The following is a 17,474-nucleotide window of genomic DNA, read 5'->3' as shown; positions in this document are numbered from 1 at the left end:
TAATACTACTACATATAAGCTATGGACATGTAAGCCAGGCCCTTGGCGTTTGGATTAAATAAAGATTTAATCTAATTGGTGTTTGTGGAGATTGCGGGGAACAACAACTAGCTTGTTCTGATCCGATGACTGTTTAACTTTTCACACATTCAACATCTCGCCTTTGCCATCCTATGGATAAAGGAACTCGACGCAACATATTAAAGACGGGGTATCCCCGGCAACGAGCTGTCGCAGCATGTTTGACATGTCGTGAACGAAAGCGCAAATGGTGCAGTCCCCCCACCCCCGGCCTCGGTAGCACCAATGCACGGCTTGTTACAGTAGTGACATGGTTGATCCTTTTACTTACATTTCTTTAAAGCGATAACTTGCGACCAGTTTGTTCCTCCTGTGAACGGATTGGAGCTCGGTGCGAGTATACCAGACAAGATGCTTCATCATTCGATCCCGCATCACTGCAAATTCTCGAACAATTATCCGTGATTGAGGGTTTAGTCAGAGGTATCCAACCTTCGACGTCTTTTGATTTCCCTACTGCAGCAGCTATTTCCAGTCACCAAGAGCAACAAAACTCACCTGCCGATGCACATACTCTCCAAAATGACCTCGGCCCGGACACTGAACCCATCGTGCCAAGCCTGAACTTGGAAGCGAGTCGAGGATCCAACACCGATAGACTGCTCCAATGGCCTATATTCGACAAAGTTCTGTCCTCTCTGCCGCGCTTCAAGTTCTTTGACTCGAACAGTCAAGAAGTCTTTACGTATCTTGACGATGCCGTACGTCAGACTGATGCCCCAGGTGCCCACTTGTCTTTGACGTCCGGTTCTGGTTCGGTCAATATTTCCACAGACAAGTCAGACATACAACAACTCGTTGACTCTTTCTTCCAAAGAGTCAACATCAAGAACCCCATACTCAGCCGCCAGGAAGTTGAAGAATACTGCCACCAGTATTATGAAAATGGACCCCAGTTCAATCTCGAGACTGGATTGGTGTTGTTGATATGTGCACTGGGGGCCGTAGCGGACGAGTTCAATCCACTCGATATGGGCCAAAGCCCGGTAAGCTCCTTTCAAACACCATCTCGGCTGGAACGTCTAAAGCTGGGACATTGCTACTTCACTGCTTCTGAGAAGAGACTGGGTGCTGCCATTTCAAGGGTTGATACACTTTCCATTCAGTGTTTGTGTCTTGCTGGGTGAGTCAGATCACTTGTCGAGTACGCGATGCGACTATAACTAAGACTTGTCATCGACCCAGCATCTATCATATGTATCTGATCAGACCTGTGCAGGCTTTGCGCTTGTTCCATGCAGCAGGGTCATCGCTTCAAATCCTCCTTTCTACCAAGTTTGCCGCCCTTCATTGCTACGACCTCTTGGACCAATTACTCACAATACTACAGCAGCCAGTATTCGGTGGGAGGCGCTTCCCAACTCATCTCCAGCCTATTTTGGACATGTTCTAAATCAGAAAGGTTTGCATATTGGTCATTGATTTAAAACTCTTCTCGCAACTGACAGAACCAGTGAAATACTTGCAGAAATGCCCCTCGGGATTCCCGCTCTAAGAGACCCCCCATCTCAAGATTCTTATCCTCCACCACAACAAATAACAAGGGATAAGTCCAACAAGTGGGCTTCGTCTGAAGAAGATAGTTGGTTCTTCTTGTTGTCTGAGATAGCTCTTCGGCGCATTACAGATCAGGTTGCCGAGATAGTCACCAAGTACATCGATTCCAAGATCCGCTATCAGCAGGGCCAAAGGATTGAAGATCTCGTGCCCATCGTCGCTGAGTTCGAGAGTCAAGTTGAGACCTTTCGACAACTCCTTCCCGAAGCAATCAGATTCTACGACGTACCAGAACCAGCAAGCACTGAATGGCAGCAATATAGCCGCGGACGCTATTACCGAGTTCTCGAACTGATGCACAGACCTTTCGTCTTCACTGCTATTCATGAACCTTCTTACAGTCCCGCTGTACAAGCTCTGGCAAAGAAAGGTCTAGAAAACGGCTTGAAATACCTCCAACACAGCCAAGCGAGCCACCGCCACCACGGTCTATGGCTGCAGCTTCGGAATCAGCTTCGCATCGCCAGTTTACTGCTCGGAGCCTCAACAATACCACATTTTACCATGCCTGATGGTTGGTACGGTGGGATCTCAAAAACACTAGCAACTTTGGATTACTGGTCCTGGGAGTTTCCATCTTGTAAATCTTATACAGATGTGATTCTAGCCTTATCTGCATCGTCTTCGGGAACCATGGAAGAAGGAACTCCCATGAGTTACTGATAAATTAAATTAAACATGTTAGTTCAATCTGGGTGTCGCAATGGCCTACAACAGCTTTAAATGAATATAATTTGTAATTTATCTCCAACGGTAAATGTATTATCGACCTGTTCGCTTTTCAGCGCAGCCAAGACGCCGTCAATTAATCACCATATATTCCATTTCAAAGTCGTTCTGCCGCTAGACACAAAAACATCTTGAAGTGCATCCGTTCTTGCATTCATAAAAAGGATTGGCAAACACGGTCGACAAATGGCCGTGTTTAGCTCTTGACTCAACTCAAATGGGGAATAATATGAGAAGTTTGAATTTTCGCTTCACATCAAGACTCGTACAAGTGAGTGTCCATACTGGCGCATTACCTAAGTTCAGTCACTGGACCAACTGACTCAGTACGGTCTCAGTGCCACTGTTCAGCTTGGAATCAGGGCTTTTGCTGGCTCAGGTGGTTATGAACAAATCTGGAAAAGCGGCAGGGAAGTGCGGCAACACCACTCAACCGGGATCTAGATGAGAGGTAGCGGGGAGTAGTGGCAAGCAACGTGATTGGTTGATATGACATACTTCATTTTTCTTGCTCCTGGCTCCTGTGCTCGGCCTCCCTCCTCACACTAGATGGGAATCCCGTGGCTACGTTCTACTCACCTTCAACATGTCTTCATGCTCCAATTTCCGGGGTATCTGGATTCCTGGAGGTTAGCCGACGTCGGAGTGGTTTTGCATAAAGCGCTGCTATCTCCCCGGATTTCTTCAACAAAAATTCAGCTCTCACACTCATTGACAGATTCCACCGAAACTTGATCCATCCTTTTGGAGAACCGTCATCATGGGCTTGTTTAATCGCACCGAGAAAACGGCCGAGCAACGGTTGGCTGACAACGCTATCCTGGTTGGTGCACAAATCGCCGCGGTATGTTTCTATGTACTTGATATCATGTAACATGATTGCCCAGCATAATGTCTCTTCCTTGAGTTTATGGCAATCGGCCAGCAGAACTGACGAGGTACTCTCCTCCAGGCTCTTCCCAACACTGATAGACCATGGTGGAAACAAGCGCATCTACTTAGATTGAATGCCTTGTTGGGAATTTGCTGCTTGTCAGCTGCCACTGTTGGTTATGATGGTGAGTAGGCACTGTCTTCAGCATTCTTGTCGCAAACCGAAGAGAACGAGTACTCATGTGTGCGTAGGTGCTATGATGAATGCGCTGCAGATCAATCCAAACTGGAAGTCGTACTATCATCACCCCGAGAAAGCTACCCTGGGCGCCATCAACGCTATGCTCCCGGCAGGCAAAATCATCGGATTCCTCTTTGTCGCACCTTTCTCCAACAGATTCGGGCGAAAAACAGCTCTTATGCTCTCTTTCGCTATCACGGTCGTCGATGCTGCTATCCAGACTGCTTCGAATAACTTGGGCGTGTTAATCTTCTCGCGCTTCTTCCTAGGATTTGGGTGTGGTGTCATGTCCCAACCAAGCCCCATCTTGCTTGCAGAGATGGCATATCCACCTCACCGCGGAAAGCTCACGGCATTGTATCATTGCTTCTATGTACGTACGGAAACTACCCTTAATTTGAAAAGCACATAACATGGACTAATGTATGCAGTTCGTTGGTGCTATTGCCGCAGCCTGGATCACTTTTGGCACCCTTAGAATGACTGGGGCTTGGAGCTGGAGAATTCCAACGCTCCTCCAAGGAGCTGCTCCACTACTCCAGCTGGCCTGTTCTTACTTTCTCCCTGAGTCACCCAGGTGAGTCCTTTTCCATATATGGCACTTCAATCGGCTCTCCGTTATAAATCAACAGCGACTGACCAATCGTTTTCCAATTCAGGTACCTCATTGCAAAGGGTCGAGACGACGAAGCCCGCGCAATACTCACCAAGCATCATGCAGCAGGGGATGAAAGCTCTCCGCTGGTCGAGCTTGAGGTTGCTCAGATCCGAGACGCCGTGCGCACCGCGAACAATTCCGAGAAACGACCAAGCTTAGGAAAGATGGTCTCGAGTCCAGCAAACCGCCGCCGACTTCTCATCTCCACGATTGTGGCCATTGCTGCGCAGTGGTCCGGGAATACTGTAGTGTCGTACTACCTCGTCTTGGTTCTCAACGCCATTGGTATCACCAATGCTACGCACCAATCGCTCATCAACGGCGGCCTACAAATCTTTAATCTACTTGCCACAGTAGGCTGCGGAGCCATGCTTGTTGATGTTCTCGGTCGCCGCCGCCTGTTCCAATGGTCTGCTGTGGGAATGACATTGTCGTACACCGTACGTAAAGCTTATTCCAGGCCTCAGTGCGATTGGAGAACGCTAACCAATGCTCATTAGATCTGGACCATCCTCAACGCTCGATTCGACGTCACTGGACGTTCAAGTTATGGCTATGCTGTTATCCCAATGCTCTTTATTTTCTATTTCCATTACGATATCGCCTTGACACCACTTCTCTACAGCTACCCAACCGAACTTTTTACCTACGAATGGCGAAGCTGGGGCGTGGCTTATACCTTGATTGTTACCAATGCGTCACAAATCATCGGCCAATTCTGCAATCCTATCGCCATGGCCAAGATTGGATGGAGATACTACATAGTATACTGTATTCTTGACGCCGCTCTCATCGCTCTTGTCTGGGTCCTATTCCCCGAGACCAAGGGCAAGTCTCTTGAGGAATTGGCCAACTTGTTCGAGAAACTTGAAAAGGTTTCGCCAAGGGATTGGGAGAAACAAGAGGTTGACGATGTGTGCGTTGAAGAGAGAAAGGTAATTTCAGAGTAAATTACTCTAGTGTAGGCTCTGAGTTGAGCAGTAGCACAAATCTATGGTCGTGGCAGGTTACGGTTGACAGGGTAGGACGGGTGTGAATCTGATGGAATCAAGAAGTCGCCTCGACGGGTGGCTTGCTAGATAGCATAATTGTATTTAACTAATAACTATACTACAACTTGGAGAAATTGCATATTAGTACTTTTATAATAGTAATAATGACTCTTTAAATACTGGAGGATACTATAATATAGTCCAGGTTTACGTATAGGCCCTCTCAAAATCTTATATATGGCTATTCAAGCTACTTGCCATAGGTTAGTCTCAGTGCGCTGTATTTATAAGGTATTAGCAAAATGGCGACATTCAGCAACAGAGGAAATAGTAATGCATTTTTTAGTGGTTTAACTAGGAGAAGGGAATCTTTAACATTAGCCAGAAATTACAAAACTAATAATAATCATACTATCTACTTATACATTCCGTCATAACACATTAGCAAATAATTAAATAGAAGGAATTATGCTATAGTCTCAGGCTGGGAACAATGATAAATGACATTAATTATGTAAAACGTAAATATCTGCAAAGCCGGCGCCTCTTATGGCGAATGTGCAGCAATTGAGTGTGCATCTTGAAGAAGTTGCTTAAGTCCCCTTTCAACATTGTCAAGGCGATGCTGAAGTCTATTCTCCATTTCTAGTAGATCAGTCTTAGCAATGGTCGCGAGCTGATCTCGAGCTTCGATGGAAGTTCCACCTGAACTGATCCTTGATGCCACAAAGCTCTTAGGATCTAGGATTTCTTGAATTTGGGAGTCTGAGTACTCTTTCAAGGCCGGGTCCGTGATGAGATCGGCGCGCAGATTACTAGAGCAAACACCGGCTCGCTCATGTGAAGCAACAAGCTGCGCCACGCTCTCGTGAGCATGGCGGAAACTCATTCCATGGGAGGCAACGAGAGAATCCGCGACAGCGCTGGCAGTGGACCAATGTTGGCCGGATGACTTTTGCATAGCAGGTAGATCAAACTCGACAGTAGCAATGACCTCGCGTAACAAAGAAATGGCCCCAGCCGTCTCGAAACATTGGCTGGGAAGAAGATTATGGATATAAGACTGATCGACATCGGTTGAAGTGGCCGTGTGCATGACCCCGAGCTGGCTGGCAGACCAGCCAACAGCTGAGCCGGCAAGTCCCCGGATACGCTCGAGGACCATGGGGTTACGCTTCTGGGGCATCATGCTCGATGTGCCACACAAAGAGGAGTGAATCCGCACCAACCCTACTTCGCTGGAGGACCAGTAGTTGAGGTCGGAGGCTAGACGGCTAATGCCGGAGAGCGTAGCGGCAAGCACGCCTGCGAGCTCGGCACCCATGTCGAGCGCAGCAAAGCCGGCATCACGGGCATTGTAGACGGGGCGGTCAAAGCCGAGGTAGTGAGCTGTGGCAGTGCGATCGATGGGCCACGAGGTGCCGCTATAGGCAGCGCCTCCGAGTGGACTTAGGTTCAGTCGGTCGTATGCTTCGAAGAGTCGGGACAGGTTGCGCGATACGGCCCAATAATGAGCGTTGAGGTAATGATCGATGGTTGTAGGTTGAGAATGCTGCAAGTGAGTGTAGCCGGGCATCAGAGCGCCGGCGTAGCGCTCCGCAGTCTCTAGGATCTGGGAATCCAATGCAACCAGCCCTTGAATCACCTCTGTGAGACTTGCACGGTTGATGAGGCGCCAGTTTGTGGCCTTTTGATCGATACGGCTTCGGGCGCGTTGGATGTCGCGACCGCGCGGGCCCAGTTCGTGCTCCAGGTAGTTTTCAATCTGAAGGCCGAGAGTGCCCAATTCTGGCTTTGAGGCGAGCATCGAAGCCGTATCGCCGGCTCGTAGGCTCAGCAGAGTCTTGACCATGTTTTGACCATGGTGGGCGTCGAAGATGCCGGTGCGCGTGAGCATGACGGCGTGTGCAAGGTCAGTCAGCACATATTGGTCTATGCTGACAAGGTCATCGTCCAACTCAACCTTGTTCACGTGTGTGACCAGCAATGACGATGCTCGAGTCTGGAGTCGCGCATCAGTGAGCGATGCGTGAGGGTGCTTTGCGTGTACTCTATTGCTCATCTCCTCGGCGCAGCAACTGTTAGTTATTATCGCCATGACTGAGACAATAGATACTATTGCCTTCACTTAAATGGGCAAGGCAGGGCTACGCAGCCCTCGAAACACCCCAACAACACATTCTTCTTTTATAGCCAAAGCATGTACATGGGTCAAAGACAGGTGCAGTAGGATATTAAATTCTGACGTTTTCCGCTATGCCGACACTCCCCGCAGCAAGACCCACCATCGAGAACTTGTGTTAGCCGCTATTCCGCGCCCCTGGCTGTGCTATGCAGTAGCCTTATACTCTTAGTGAGCCACCCGGGATAGTGTCGTCAAGACATTCACGTATCTAGATTTCATCAAGGTGAAAGATACTTTAGGTTCTCAGAATCGCGACGACTTGGTGACTCTATCCTGCGCAGTAGGGACTCTTCCTTCGAATCCACTCCCCATGACGCCAAAGCACAATCGGCGCCACAAGACAGATCAACATGGCTGTACCCGCAAGCAAACCATTTCCCCACGCAATCCCAAGACGCTTATACATAGCAGGCGCAAACAAAGGAAAGCTAAAACCAGCCATGGTACGGACAAAAGCTGCTGCGCCAGTCGCGCTGGCGGCATATCGCTCATACGAGTCAATGATGTACGTTTGAGCACATTGGAACGACAGAATTAGTCCCGCAGAAAAGATTGCTGTTCCGACATTTGGGACGATCCAGTGGAGTTTCAGGTGTGCGGAGACGCCGTATAGAACGAGACCCGCGGGCGTGACAAGCGCGGTTGGGAACATCAGGGGTACGCGAAATTCGGGTCGCCCAGGATGGTTATACCGAGTCTTGAGCATTGCATAAACCTTGGAGTGTTAGTGTAAGATTATAGGATGAGCGGAGGTTAAGTACCTTATCAATCAGGGGACCAGACACCTGAAGCCCGATGACAAATCCAATACCAAGAGAGACATAGTTCAAACTGGCGCGACCGGGTTCTTGGTTGTATTGTTGTTCCCAAACCATGGGAAAGGATGCAAAACTTCCGGCGTGTTAATTGGTGGCACTGTGTTTGGTATCAACCTTGTACACTCACACAAGATACATGAGGCCATACAAATATGCTCTGTATAGAGCCGTAATTTGTATAGCAGGCTGCGTAAAGAGCATCTTGAATGGTCTCTTCAAGTTGGTCAAGAGTAAAGAAAAGAATGATCGATCTCTCTGTTCAAACTCGGTATGAAGAAGCCTGTTGCCAGTTATCTTGCGAAGCTTTCTGGCCTTGACCTTAAGAATCTTGGGTGGGTAAGTCTCTTGCAAGAACAGGAACGCAAGGATCTGAACCACAGCATCGGCTATGGAGACCACCCAAAATATCCAGCGCCAGTTCAGGTGCTGGGTAAGGTAGCCAGCAGCTTGAAGATCGTCAGCCTGAAGGTATTGTTGGGAGTTCAGATGCTTTACCTATGGGCCCGACAGCAGGCCCCAAGAATGGGGCAAGACTGTAGATGGCGGTCGCAGTTCCGCGTTCCTCCTTTCTCCAACAGTCGCTCAGCACGCCGCCTCCAAGCTAAGCTCAAGGGTTAATAAATAGAGATTGGCAAAATATTATTCGGGCTCATACCGCCTGGGGTGCACTCCCACCAAGACCGCTCAAGAAGCGAAAGATGAGCATCTGCTCTTTGGTCTTCGAGAACCCACATACAGTGTTGAAGATCAGATAGAACATGTTTGCAGACTGAAGAACAACAACTCTTCCAAACATCTCCGACAAGGGAGCGAGCAAAAAGGGACCAATTGCATAAGCCAAGAGAAAGATGGACATGAGAAGGTACGTCTCAAAGTCAGATGAGATCTTGAACTGTTTGGCCAAATCCGGCAAGGCTGGTGCCAGCATGGTTGAAGAGACTGGGGAGATGAATGTGAAGCAGGAGACAAGAATTGTCGAGAGCCATTTCTTGCGTTTGGTCCAATTGTGTGGATTGGAGGGATCGTGGGGACCATCCCAGGTTACCTGACCATGCGTCAATGATCATACTGGCCAAATGGTGCAGGACTAGGGAAATGGGTGATTGGCAAAAGCATGGTTGAGAGAGAGGCCAACTTACCAGGTTCGGGTCCTCATCTTGAGGCAAGAGAAGAGGCTCAGGGGCTGGATGACGCTCCAAATCTTCAGACGATTTTCTAGATTGGTCTGACTGGCTCACGACATCAGGGTCTTCCGCAAGAGACGCCAGTGGCCTTGGGCGACTCGAAGGGTTCGAGTCATAACTTGCATCTTGACCATGGTCACGTATCAGCCAGGGGTAATTCTGACGCGACTTCTCGTAGTTGGCCAAGTCTTCGAGCATGGGGCTCCAGGATCTCCAAAGAGAGGAACGAGAGCCAGCTCTTGAGAGCGAAGGAGTATTACTCTTGCTCATGACTTGGGGGAGAGTAACGAGAGGTCTGATTGACAAATAAACGGAAGCCGCGTTGGGGGGACAGTATAGAGTGCAAACAGTAGCGACAAAACGAGAGAATGAGTAAGCGAATGGACTGTGATGCGTTGGATCCTATCATAGAAGTGCTGAGATGCTCAAATATATGTTCACAATTTACAATTGTCCTACTCAAGAAAGCTGTATCTTGACCATGTTTGGCAACCAGCGCTAAGTTGCCCAAAGATAAAGGCGCAGCCTGCATAAGTGAAAAGAACAACTCGCCAAAACCACGCCACTCCACATCATCTTGCCGACGCGATGGCAGGAAAAGACTGTCATGACTACACAGCCTGAATGCGTCACTGCTGAGGCTACTGTCTAAGACCCTATGGTGGCTGGTGTATTTCCAGACGGGAATTGCTCGTATCGCTAGTTGAGTGATTACAGTGAATGACACTGGTTTCAGCTGTTGAATGCCCATGGTCGTCATTAGGGTGGCTTAGAAGTTTCGTTTCAACTTAGCTTGGTTGGGTTGCGGCCATCTCATTTGCTCAAGCAGCATCGCCAAGACCTAAAGGCGGAGATCACATCGCGCATCATCACGCCATGGGTGTCGGAACATTTTAAGATACCGAGTTGATTGCCTTTGGTTCCCAGGTTTTCAAAGAGCCCTAGCCCTGAAGTGCAATTTGTGCGCGGGTTCCAATCGACAGTCTCTGCAATATTGACTTCTCGCTTTCACCCCAGGGCTCACATGCCATATCTTCAAAGCATATCGTGCGAACTCGCCAGCGGAAAATAAGCTTCTGTGAGCTTCCCGCAGCCGAAGATCTGCTCCAGTGGTTTTCTATAAATATGCCTTTCGCGCATGGTGTGTCTCTCGTTGATTGGTAGAAGCAGTGATTCACGGACCTTAGATAAGGGCCAAGCAATGACGGCGCCGTTAGCACGCAACCTTGATGACGTTTCGACTCAGCATTGCCCAGTCAAGCCACGAGACCTTGAATTAAGCTTAAATTTTATCCCTGTAACTGCTTCCATTGTCCTCCACACCCCGACATGCCAAAGTCATTAGCGAGCTGCCCAGTGATGATCTCCTCAGCCCTGCGATGAATGACGCGTCCCTTATCTCGACTCGCCTGATTGATGTCTCGAGGAATTTCGCCCTCTCAATGCATTCTATTTATGCCCAGTGGCTTGGGTGATCGCGTGACGCAAGCGCATTCCAGAGAAGTAGATTCCGAGCTAACATTCGTTTCGAGATAGAGTGGCAGACGACCTGTTGCTATTCTGGGGCATGATTCTTCTGTGATACAGGCTAGTGCATCTTTCTCGTCGAGGCTGAGTGAGAAGAAGGGATCATTCACTAAACGAGATGCGGTCAATGGGCATAAATGAGACCCGAAACATGGCGATAGATAGTGAAGCATTGAAATATATAATGATGCCGTATCCAGGCAGAGAAAGAAGCGATTCAGAACAATCAACAGCCTCATCTTCACATTCGCTTTAAAGAACTTTAGCTGGAAAGCTTCCATTCGCTGCAACAAGCCGATCGTTTATACAACATTGACCCCAATTCTTCAATTCTCTACAACTACGCACTCAAGTCCTTTGACACGAATAGAATGACAATGGGCTCTACTGTCGCTACACCAAATATGAGAGTCCTTGTCTGTCCATCTGGCTTCAAGGGTAGCCTCCAGCCCAGTGAGGCTGCAGACTGTATTGAAGCGGGGATCCTCGCCGTTGAACCTAATGCCTCGGTCCGCAAGGTCCCGTTGGTCGATGGAGGAGAAGGTTTCACCCAGGCCATTGTCACAGTAACAAGTGGTTCATTGCATCGAGTCCCTGTGGTCGGACCTGTAGGAGTTCAGATCACGTCATTCTTTGGTCTGCTCGGTCGCAACGAGGATGAGCCAACCACGGCCGTCCTTGAAATGGCTGCTGCTGCTGGCCTGAGCTTAGTCCCGCCCAGTAGTCGCAATCCAGGCAAGACAACAACATTTGGCGTTGGCCAACTCATCCTTGCTGCGCTTGATGCTGGAGCCACCCGCATTCTGGTTGGATGCGGTGACTCTGGGACGTGCGATGGTGGTGCGGGGATGCTTCAAGCCCTAGGTGCAAGACTGCTTGATGTCCAAGGGCGTGTTTTACCTTTGGCTAGAGGTGGCGAATCACTCTTGGACCTTGGTTCCATTGACCTTTCTGGAGTCGATAAACGTGTCTTCAAAGCCAAAATTGACGTTGCCGTGAATTGGCATAACGTGCTTTGCGGACCAGACGGAGTGGCAAATGTCTTTGGTCCCCAGAAAGGATCAACGCCAGAGCAGGCCGCTCGCCTCAGTTTTGCCATGGAAAAGTTGGCAGACGTCGCTACTGGCATTCTTTGTGACAAGAACGTACGGCTTGCTCCCGGAGGCGGTGCTTCGGGAGGCCTTGGAACAGGCTTGCGCTTGGTAGGAGCTACACTCAGGCCCAGATACGAGGTCATTATGCAGTACATCAATCTGCACAGTATATTTGACGACTGCGATCTTGTACTCACTGCGGAGGGGGGCATTGACGATCAAACTCCGAGGGGTAAGATCCCTGCAGAAGTTGCCAGGCTCGCAAAGAAACATGGACTTCCAGTGATTGCCATCGCTGGTACGATTGGGCAGGGCGCTAGAGTGAACTATGATATCGGGATTGATGCTTTTACATGTATTATTCAGCGTCCAATGAGTCTGGACGATGCGGTTTTGGAAGCGGAGAAATTGACGAGGGAGAGTGCCGAGACGGTCATGAGAATCGTTGTGGTTGGGCGGATGCTGGGCAAATCCCCTTGATAAGACACATGTTATCTGAGTTTATTTTTAACTTAGTTTAATTGGATGAATTTATGAGCGACGCAACTCCATTACTCAAACTATATACTTGTCCGACTAGACGGTTGTTTTGTTCGTATCAATAGCGATTACCTTGACCTCCGGGGCCCGGGGGGAATTCGCATGAAACCGCACCATTGGTCAGGCACTTTCGTAGAATGTCTAAATAGTGATCCCGGAGTTTTATTTGCAATTGAGACCTGTGGCTGAGGCGGACAGCTTATACTCACCACACAGAACTTACCCCTATAGCACTTTACGCGACAGGACGGGTCGCGTTCTGAGGTAAACCCCTGTTCTGACCGGCACTACTATTCCTGTATATGGGACAAAGTCAAATCAACTCTACGCCCTGGCAATAATCAACCTTACTAGGTTTAAAGTGGGTCACTAAAATCAACTCTAGGAGAGTTGATTTGGTCATTAGTTACTAGGCGTTACGCCACCCTGAAATCCAACCTGATGGGCCAAACGGCAGCCCAATAGTGACTCCTTGTTGGAAGAATTGATGGTTCCCCCTCAACTTCAGGATTAAGGTTTAAGATTAAAGTTAAAGTTTAACATCCTAAAACTCCAAATCGTAGAACTGTTATTTAGGACTCTAGGACTCAAGTCCTAGAATGAATCAGTCGAAGATATAAGGCCGCAAAGGCCCTTCGACTGCAAGGAGTCAACGGTACTAATCAATTATCAACTGCACTCAGCATCCCTGCGTAATCCAACAATACTCCTGAACCAAGGCCGTATCTTGGCTCGGACGATACGCTACAGATAAGCCGTTAAATTCGTGATCTTAGGTTAAATAAAACACCAAAGACGCAGAGACTATATAATATGATAGCATAGGGCTTTAGAGCTTACTAGCAGATAGTAGCAGTATATACTATGAGAATTGCCAGCCTAAAGGAAGAATTAGCTCGGCTAAAGAGAGGGAAGAAGAGGAAGGCGGTGCTGAATACTAATAAACGTTATATGACTCTTAGAGAGACTCTAGCTGGTTAAGAGTCTATACTAGAAGGGGCGACTTATTATATGCCTATTAGGGTAGAATTTATCTCTTTAAGTTAGTAAGAGTTAGAATAGGAGGCTGGCTTAGTTATCAAAGTTAATAAGGAAATATACCCTACTAACTAACCAGGCAGTTACAGCAGAAGGTAAAAAAGAAGCCAGAGTATAATAATTAAATATACTTATGACTTATTAAATGAATAATTTTATGTATTTCTGTTAATTTGGTTAAATTTTGTGTAAGTAAAGTCGGTGAGTTTTGGTGGAGCTTTTTTTATTTTGCCTGGCGAAAGAGGGGTGGTGGCGAAAGAGGGGTGGTGGATGGTAGATCCTAAGCCACGGCGCTTTCTCCTAAGAAGATCCAGACATAACTATATTAGTCTTAAATAATTGCGTCACTATGAATTGTTCTATTTCGAGCTGCAACACAACAGGAACTTGCAGTGCGGACATTGCCCTCCTTGACCATTGGCGAGTATCCGTCCACGCGTAATCCTAAGGAAGATACTCCACGACTGGTAAGCCACAGCGGCCTCGGGCTGAACACAGAGTCTGGCTAATAGAAGTATTACTATGAACCCAGCTGCTCAAGCATGGTCATGTTACAGTCTTCTTTTTAATCCGTCCCGCGACCTGAATCTGCCAGTGCGGCGGACAACCTGGGCCAGTTGGGCTTATATCGCCATCCATCCACAGTTTCACCCGTTGCCGCATACATTCCACTCCTGAGTTGAAGAATCTCGTCGGTAACGGATCCTCTCACCAAACCCTTGATACATTGTTCAGTAAGGCTGGTACCAGTTTAGGCTCTGCCTGACCCAGCTCCTAAATCTGCGCGCCTACATCCTCTGGTGGACCAGGCGTATTGATTAGGTCTCCGTCGTCGAGTCCAGCAGACTAAGAACCAGCAGGACTTCCAATCGTCGCCCATCGATATCGATAAAACGCAGCAAGCCCTCATCGAGGCCTGCCCCTGATGGCCGAGGCCGTTGCAGCCTTGGAGGTGGCTGGGGCCATTGGCGATGTCGTCCGCAGGCTATATAAATACATATCAGCTGTGAAGTCGGCTAAGGACGAGATTTTGAAACTAACGACGGAGTTGTCCGCTCTCAAGGTTGCCTTGGAATATTTTGACAACCAAAGTCAGTCCGACTTAAGGCTGCTTCGAAATGAACAGGTCCAGGACATGCTACGCCTAATACGAGACACTCTGTTGTCCATGCAGAAAAAGCTCGGTCTTGCTCCGTCGGGATTCGACCACACCATCACGATTCTCGCCTGGCCTTTCCATTCTAGTGACGTTGCCAAGTATCTTTCAACACTGGAGAGATCAAAAACTTGGTTCACTATGGTCATCTTGTATGACTCGAAGGAATCCTTAACATCCTTGTACGCCGAAGTCCAGCGCCTCTCTTCGGCTATTCAAGACGACATTACTTCTCGTAAGACAGACACCATGCTGAAAGAGGTGGAAGAGGTCGTCAAATGGCTAGCCCCAGTCAACTCTGCCGAAGAACTCACGCGAGCCCGCAAGGACCGAGCGAGCGGGACTTGCCAGTGGATTTGGGACAGGAACTTGACTGCGTGGCGGGATAGCAGCGGCCCCTCAAAGCAGCCGCTCTTCTGGATTACTGGAAAATGTGCGTAAGCCGACTCACATAACCTGAATTTCCGAGAGAAGGTACTGACGGTCTCTCATAGCGGGGTCAGGAAAGACAATTCTGTTCTTCAGCATCCTCGATGAGCTGTAGCTTCGTTGCGGAAACCATGAGGCGACTCGCATGGCTGTGGGCTTCCATTGCTGCTCCTTGGACGTTGCCGCCTCGCAACTGACCCGTAACATCTTCGGATCCATATTCGCACAGGTTGCAACCACCCATTCCGAAGTAGGAGGGTATTTCCAACAAATGAGGAAAACCGGCACAATGCTAATACCACAAAACAACATGACAGTCCATGAAATCCAGGAGGGAATGCAGTTTGTGCTTAAAAGATTCGACCGTTTTTACCTCATGATCGATGCCCTCAACGAGACGCCACACAGCGATGAAGTCGTCAAGACGCTCATATCGCTGTGCAAGCAGAACGCCAAGTTGCGGGTTTTGGTCACAAGCACACGTGAGCCTGTTCAGGGCCAGGATTTGATTTTCTTAAAGAGAATGAGCGAGAGGGTCGTGAATTCGGACATTGAGACATATGTCTACCAGCGGCTTCTGACCGAATGCCGCTTTAAATCTTTGAATCCGACCAGTCAGAGAGAGGTTAAACATCACATAGTCACATCGTCACACGGCGTGTATGGTTTCCCTCAACAGACTTGTGCTGCAGCTGGTAACTAAGCAAACGAACCAGGTTTCGATGGGCCAAGGTCTGCATGGACCAACTCAGCCGCTATCGCACGGTGAGAGACATGAAGGCTGTGCTCCACGACATCCCCACCACGCTTAACGAGATGTACGCCGCGATGCTTTTTCGAATCCCGGCCGAAGATAGGGGGATCGCGCACGAGGCTCTCACATGGCTCTGCTTCTCCCTTCGTCCTCTGCGTCTACGTGAGCTGGCTGAAGCCGTGATTCTGTGTGAGGACGATACCTTCCTGGATAACGATGCTAGACTCGCTGACCCGGTCGTGCTCCTCGAAGTATGCCAGGGTCTGATCTACTCTAGCTACGATGAACTGACACTGGCCCACGACTCGATTCGAACCTTTCTTCTGTCTGACTGGATTCGAGAGTCCAAGATGGTTTCAGAATTTGCCGTTGATACGGCTTCAGCTCATCGAAAGATCATGCGCAAGTGCCTTACATATCTGAGCCTAAATGATTTCGCTTCGGGACCTGTATCTACCGAAGACCAGCTTAACGCTCGCTTCATCGATTACCCACTTCTCTACTACGCCTCGCAGATGTGGCCGATCCATTCCGAGCGATTCGACTTGCAGTCGGAGGATGAGAATGACATTCTCGCCTTCTTCAACACCAAAGGAAACCCCAACTCGGGCACGTTTGGGACGTGGGTGCAGCTTCTCCTGAAAACGCTGGATCTGGATACGGTTCACCGGACTGAGCCTTTGTACTACGCCGCCTCCTACAACATGGTGCAGATATTAAAGATTCTTCTGCGGCCGGGAAACTCCATTGACATCAACAAGAGAGGTGGGCGCTACTTGTCAACGCCGTTGTTTGTGGCCGTGTGGCGGGGGAATTTGGAAGCCGCAAAGCTGCTGTATAAGGCCGGTGCAGATCCCTGTCTCCGAGACAGGAAAATTCCCTCGGACAGCTACAAGATGGCGGTACACCGTCATATGGACGAGCTTGTCGAACTTTTTGCCGACTCGGCAACTCCCCGTGGGGCCGAGGAGCCACAGTAGTGATCAGACGGTGTCAATTAATACATACCTCTTCCGGTCACAATTGTGGTTGCCGCTGCCGTTGACTATGTGGGTCCGGGACAACAACATGATTTGCAACCCGGCCACCCTGTGACTTAGGCTGGTCTGCATGCATATCCTTTTGCTTCGTATCAGGAGGCCACAACACCTACACTAGTAATTCAACAGTTTGGGTAAAACCCCGGATTCCTGTCATTACTTTAGGACGTTCACTGCCTAGGAGATTTGCTTACAGAATGAGCACTTTAATTCGCTCCCTTAACCCTACTTTAAAGTACCGCACCGTTTCTGTGCCACCTACCTTATGTTAGACATATCGCAGGGTAGCCTGGCCAACTTAAGCTCTCTTTAACCATTTGCCTCTCGCAAGGTTTAGGATTAGGATAGGGTTATGATTATACTAAGCGCAGAGTAAGTAGGCTAGTCCTAAAATGGTGCGACGCTTGACAGTGCAGGTCTGCTTCGTCATAATTCATCACTATTTTCTTCAAGGTCATTACGCATGCCCTTTGGGGCTGTCACCTAAGTATACAGCGTGTGAAGTGTCATCGTTGGTGTGGGGTGGAGCCTCAATAAGTTTGCGATAATGTTGTAAAAGAGGAAGCTGGGAGTGTTCA

General features: G+C 48.8%; 7 protein-coding genes across 7 annotated transcripts; 5 read left to right on the top strand and 2 right to left on the bottom strand.

The window, feature by feature from the left end:
• The first annotated feature begins 154 nt into the window (after positions 1–154).
• Positions 155–2,435, top strand: FOIG_13693 (uncharacterized protein). The gene is made up of 5 exons (XM_031214853.1): positions 155–271; positions 365–1,204; positions 1,267–1,356; positions 1,412–1,483; positions 1,536–2,435. Exons 1-5 carry the CDS (start codon positions 174–176, stop codon positions 2,299–2,301), a joined length of 1,866 nt encoding a protein of 621 aa, XP_031055369.1. The 5' UTR covers positions 155–173; the 3' UTR covers positions 2,302–2,435.
• Positions 2,436–3,127: 692 nt separating this feature from the next.
• FOIG_13692 (uncharacterized protein) lies at positions 3,128–5,089 on the top strand (the record flags this gene model as incomplete). The annotated part of the gene is made up of 6 exons (XM_031214852.1): positions 3,128–3,211; positions 3,320–3,425; positions 3,493–3,854; positions 3,913–4,058; positions 4,141–4,579; positions 4,640–5,089. The coding sequence occupies 6 exons, from the start codon at positions 3,128–3,130 to the stop codon at positions 5,087–5,089; spliced, it is 1,587 nt and encodes a 528-aa protein (XP_031055368.1).
• Positions 5,090–5,616: 527 nt separating this feature from the next.
• On the bottom strand, positions 5,617–7,229 carry FOIG_13691 (argininosuccinate lyase; the record flags this gene model as incomplete). Its single annotated transcript, XM_031214851.1, has 1 exon — positions 5,617–7,229. The coding sequence occupies one exon, from the start codon at positions 7,227–7,229 to the stop codon at positions 5,679–5,681; it is 1,551 nt and encodes a 516-aa protein (XP_031055367.1). The 3' UTR covers positions 5,617–5,678.
• Positions 7,230–7,295: 66 nt separating this feature from the next.
• FOIG_13690 (uncharacterized protein) lies at positions 7,296–9,777 on the bottom strand. Its single transcript, XM_031214850.1, has 6 exons — positions 9,274–9,777; positions 8,790–9,179; positions 8,630–8,735; positions 8,262–8,580; positions 8,078–8,207; positions 7,296–8,031 (listed from the first exon to the last, which is right to left on the bottom strand). Exons 1-6 carry the CDS (start codon positions 9,586–9,588, stop codon positions 7,585–7,587), a joined length of 1,707 nt encoding a protein of 568 aa, XP_031055366.1. The 5' UTR covers positions 9,589–9,777; the 3' UTR covers positions 7,296–7,584.
• A 1,206-nt stretch (positions 9,778–10,983) lies between these two features.
• FOIG_13689 (glycerate kinase) lies at positions 10,984–12,500 on the top strand. Its single transcript, XM_031214849.1, has one exon. It carries the CDS (start codon positions 11,217–11,219, stop codon positions 12,417–12,419), a length of 1,203 nt encoding a protein of 400 aa, XP_031055365.1. The 5' UTR covers positions 10,984–11,216; the 3' UTR covers positions 12,420–12,500.
• A 1,942-nt stretch (positions 12,501–14,442) lies between these two features.
• On the top strand, positions 14,443–15,217 carry FOIG_13688 (uncharacterized protein; the record flags this gene model as incomplete). The annotated part of the gene is made up of 2 exons (XM_031214848.1): positions 14,443–15,106; positions 15,168–15,217. The coding sequence occupies 2 exons, from the start codon at positions 14,443–14,445 to the stop codon at positions 15,215–15,217; spliced, it is 714 nt and encodes a 237-aa protein (XP_031055364.1).
• A 195-nt stretch (positions 15,218–15,412) lies between these two features.
• On the top strand, positions 15,413–16,836 carry FOIG_13687 (uncharacterized protein; the record flags this gene model as incomplete). Its single annotated transcript, XM_031214847.1, has 2 exons — positions 15,413–15,762; positions 15,819–16,836. 2 exons carry the CDS (start codon positions 15,413–15,415, stop codon positions 16,834–16,836), a joined length of 1,368 nt encoding a protein of 455 aa, XP_031055363.1.
• Between the last annotated feature and the right edge of the window lie 638 nt (positions 16,837–17,474).

Source organism: Fusarium odoratissimum (genome assembly GCF_000260195.1).
Source record: "Fusarium odoratissimum NRRL 54006 unplaced genomic scaffold supercont1.35, whole genome shotgun sequence".
NCBI lineage: Eukaryota > Fungi > Ascomycota > Sordariomycetes > Hypocreales > Nectriaceae > Fusarium > Fusarium odoratissimum.
This window is presented reverse-complemented; position numbering and strand designations above follow the sequence as displayed.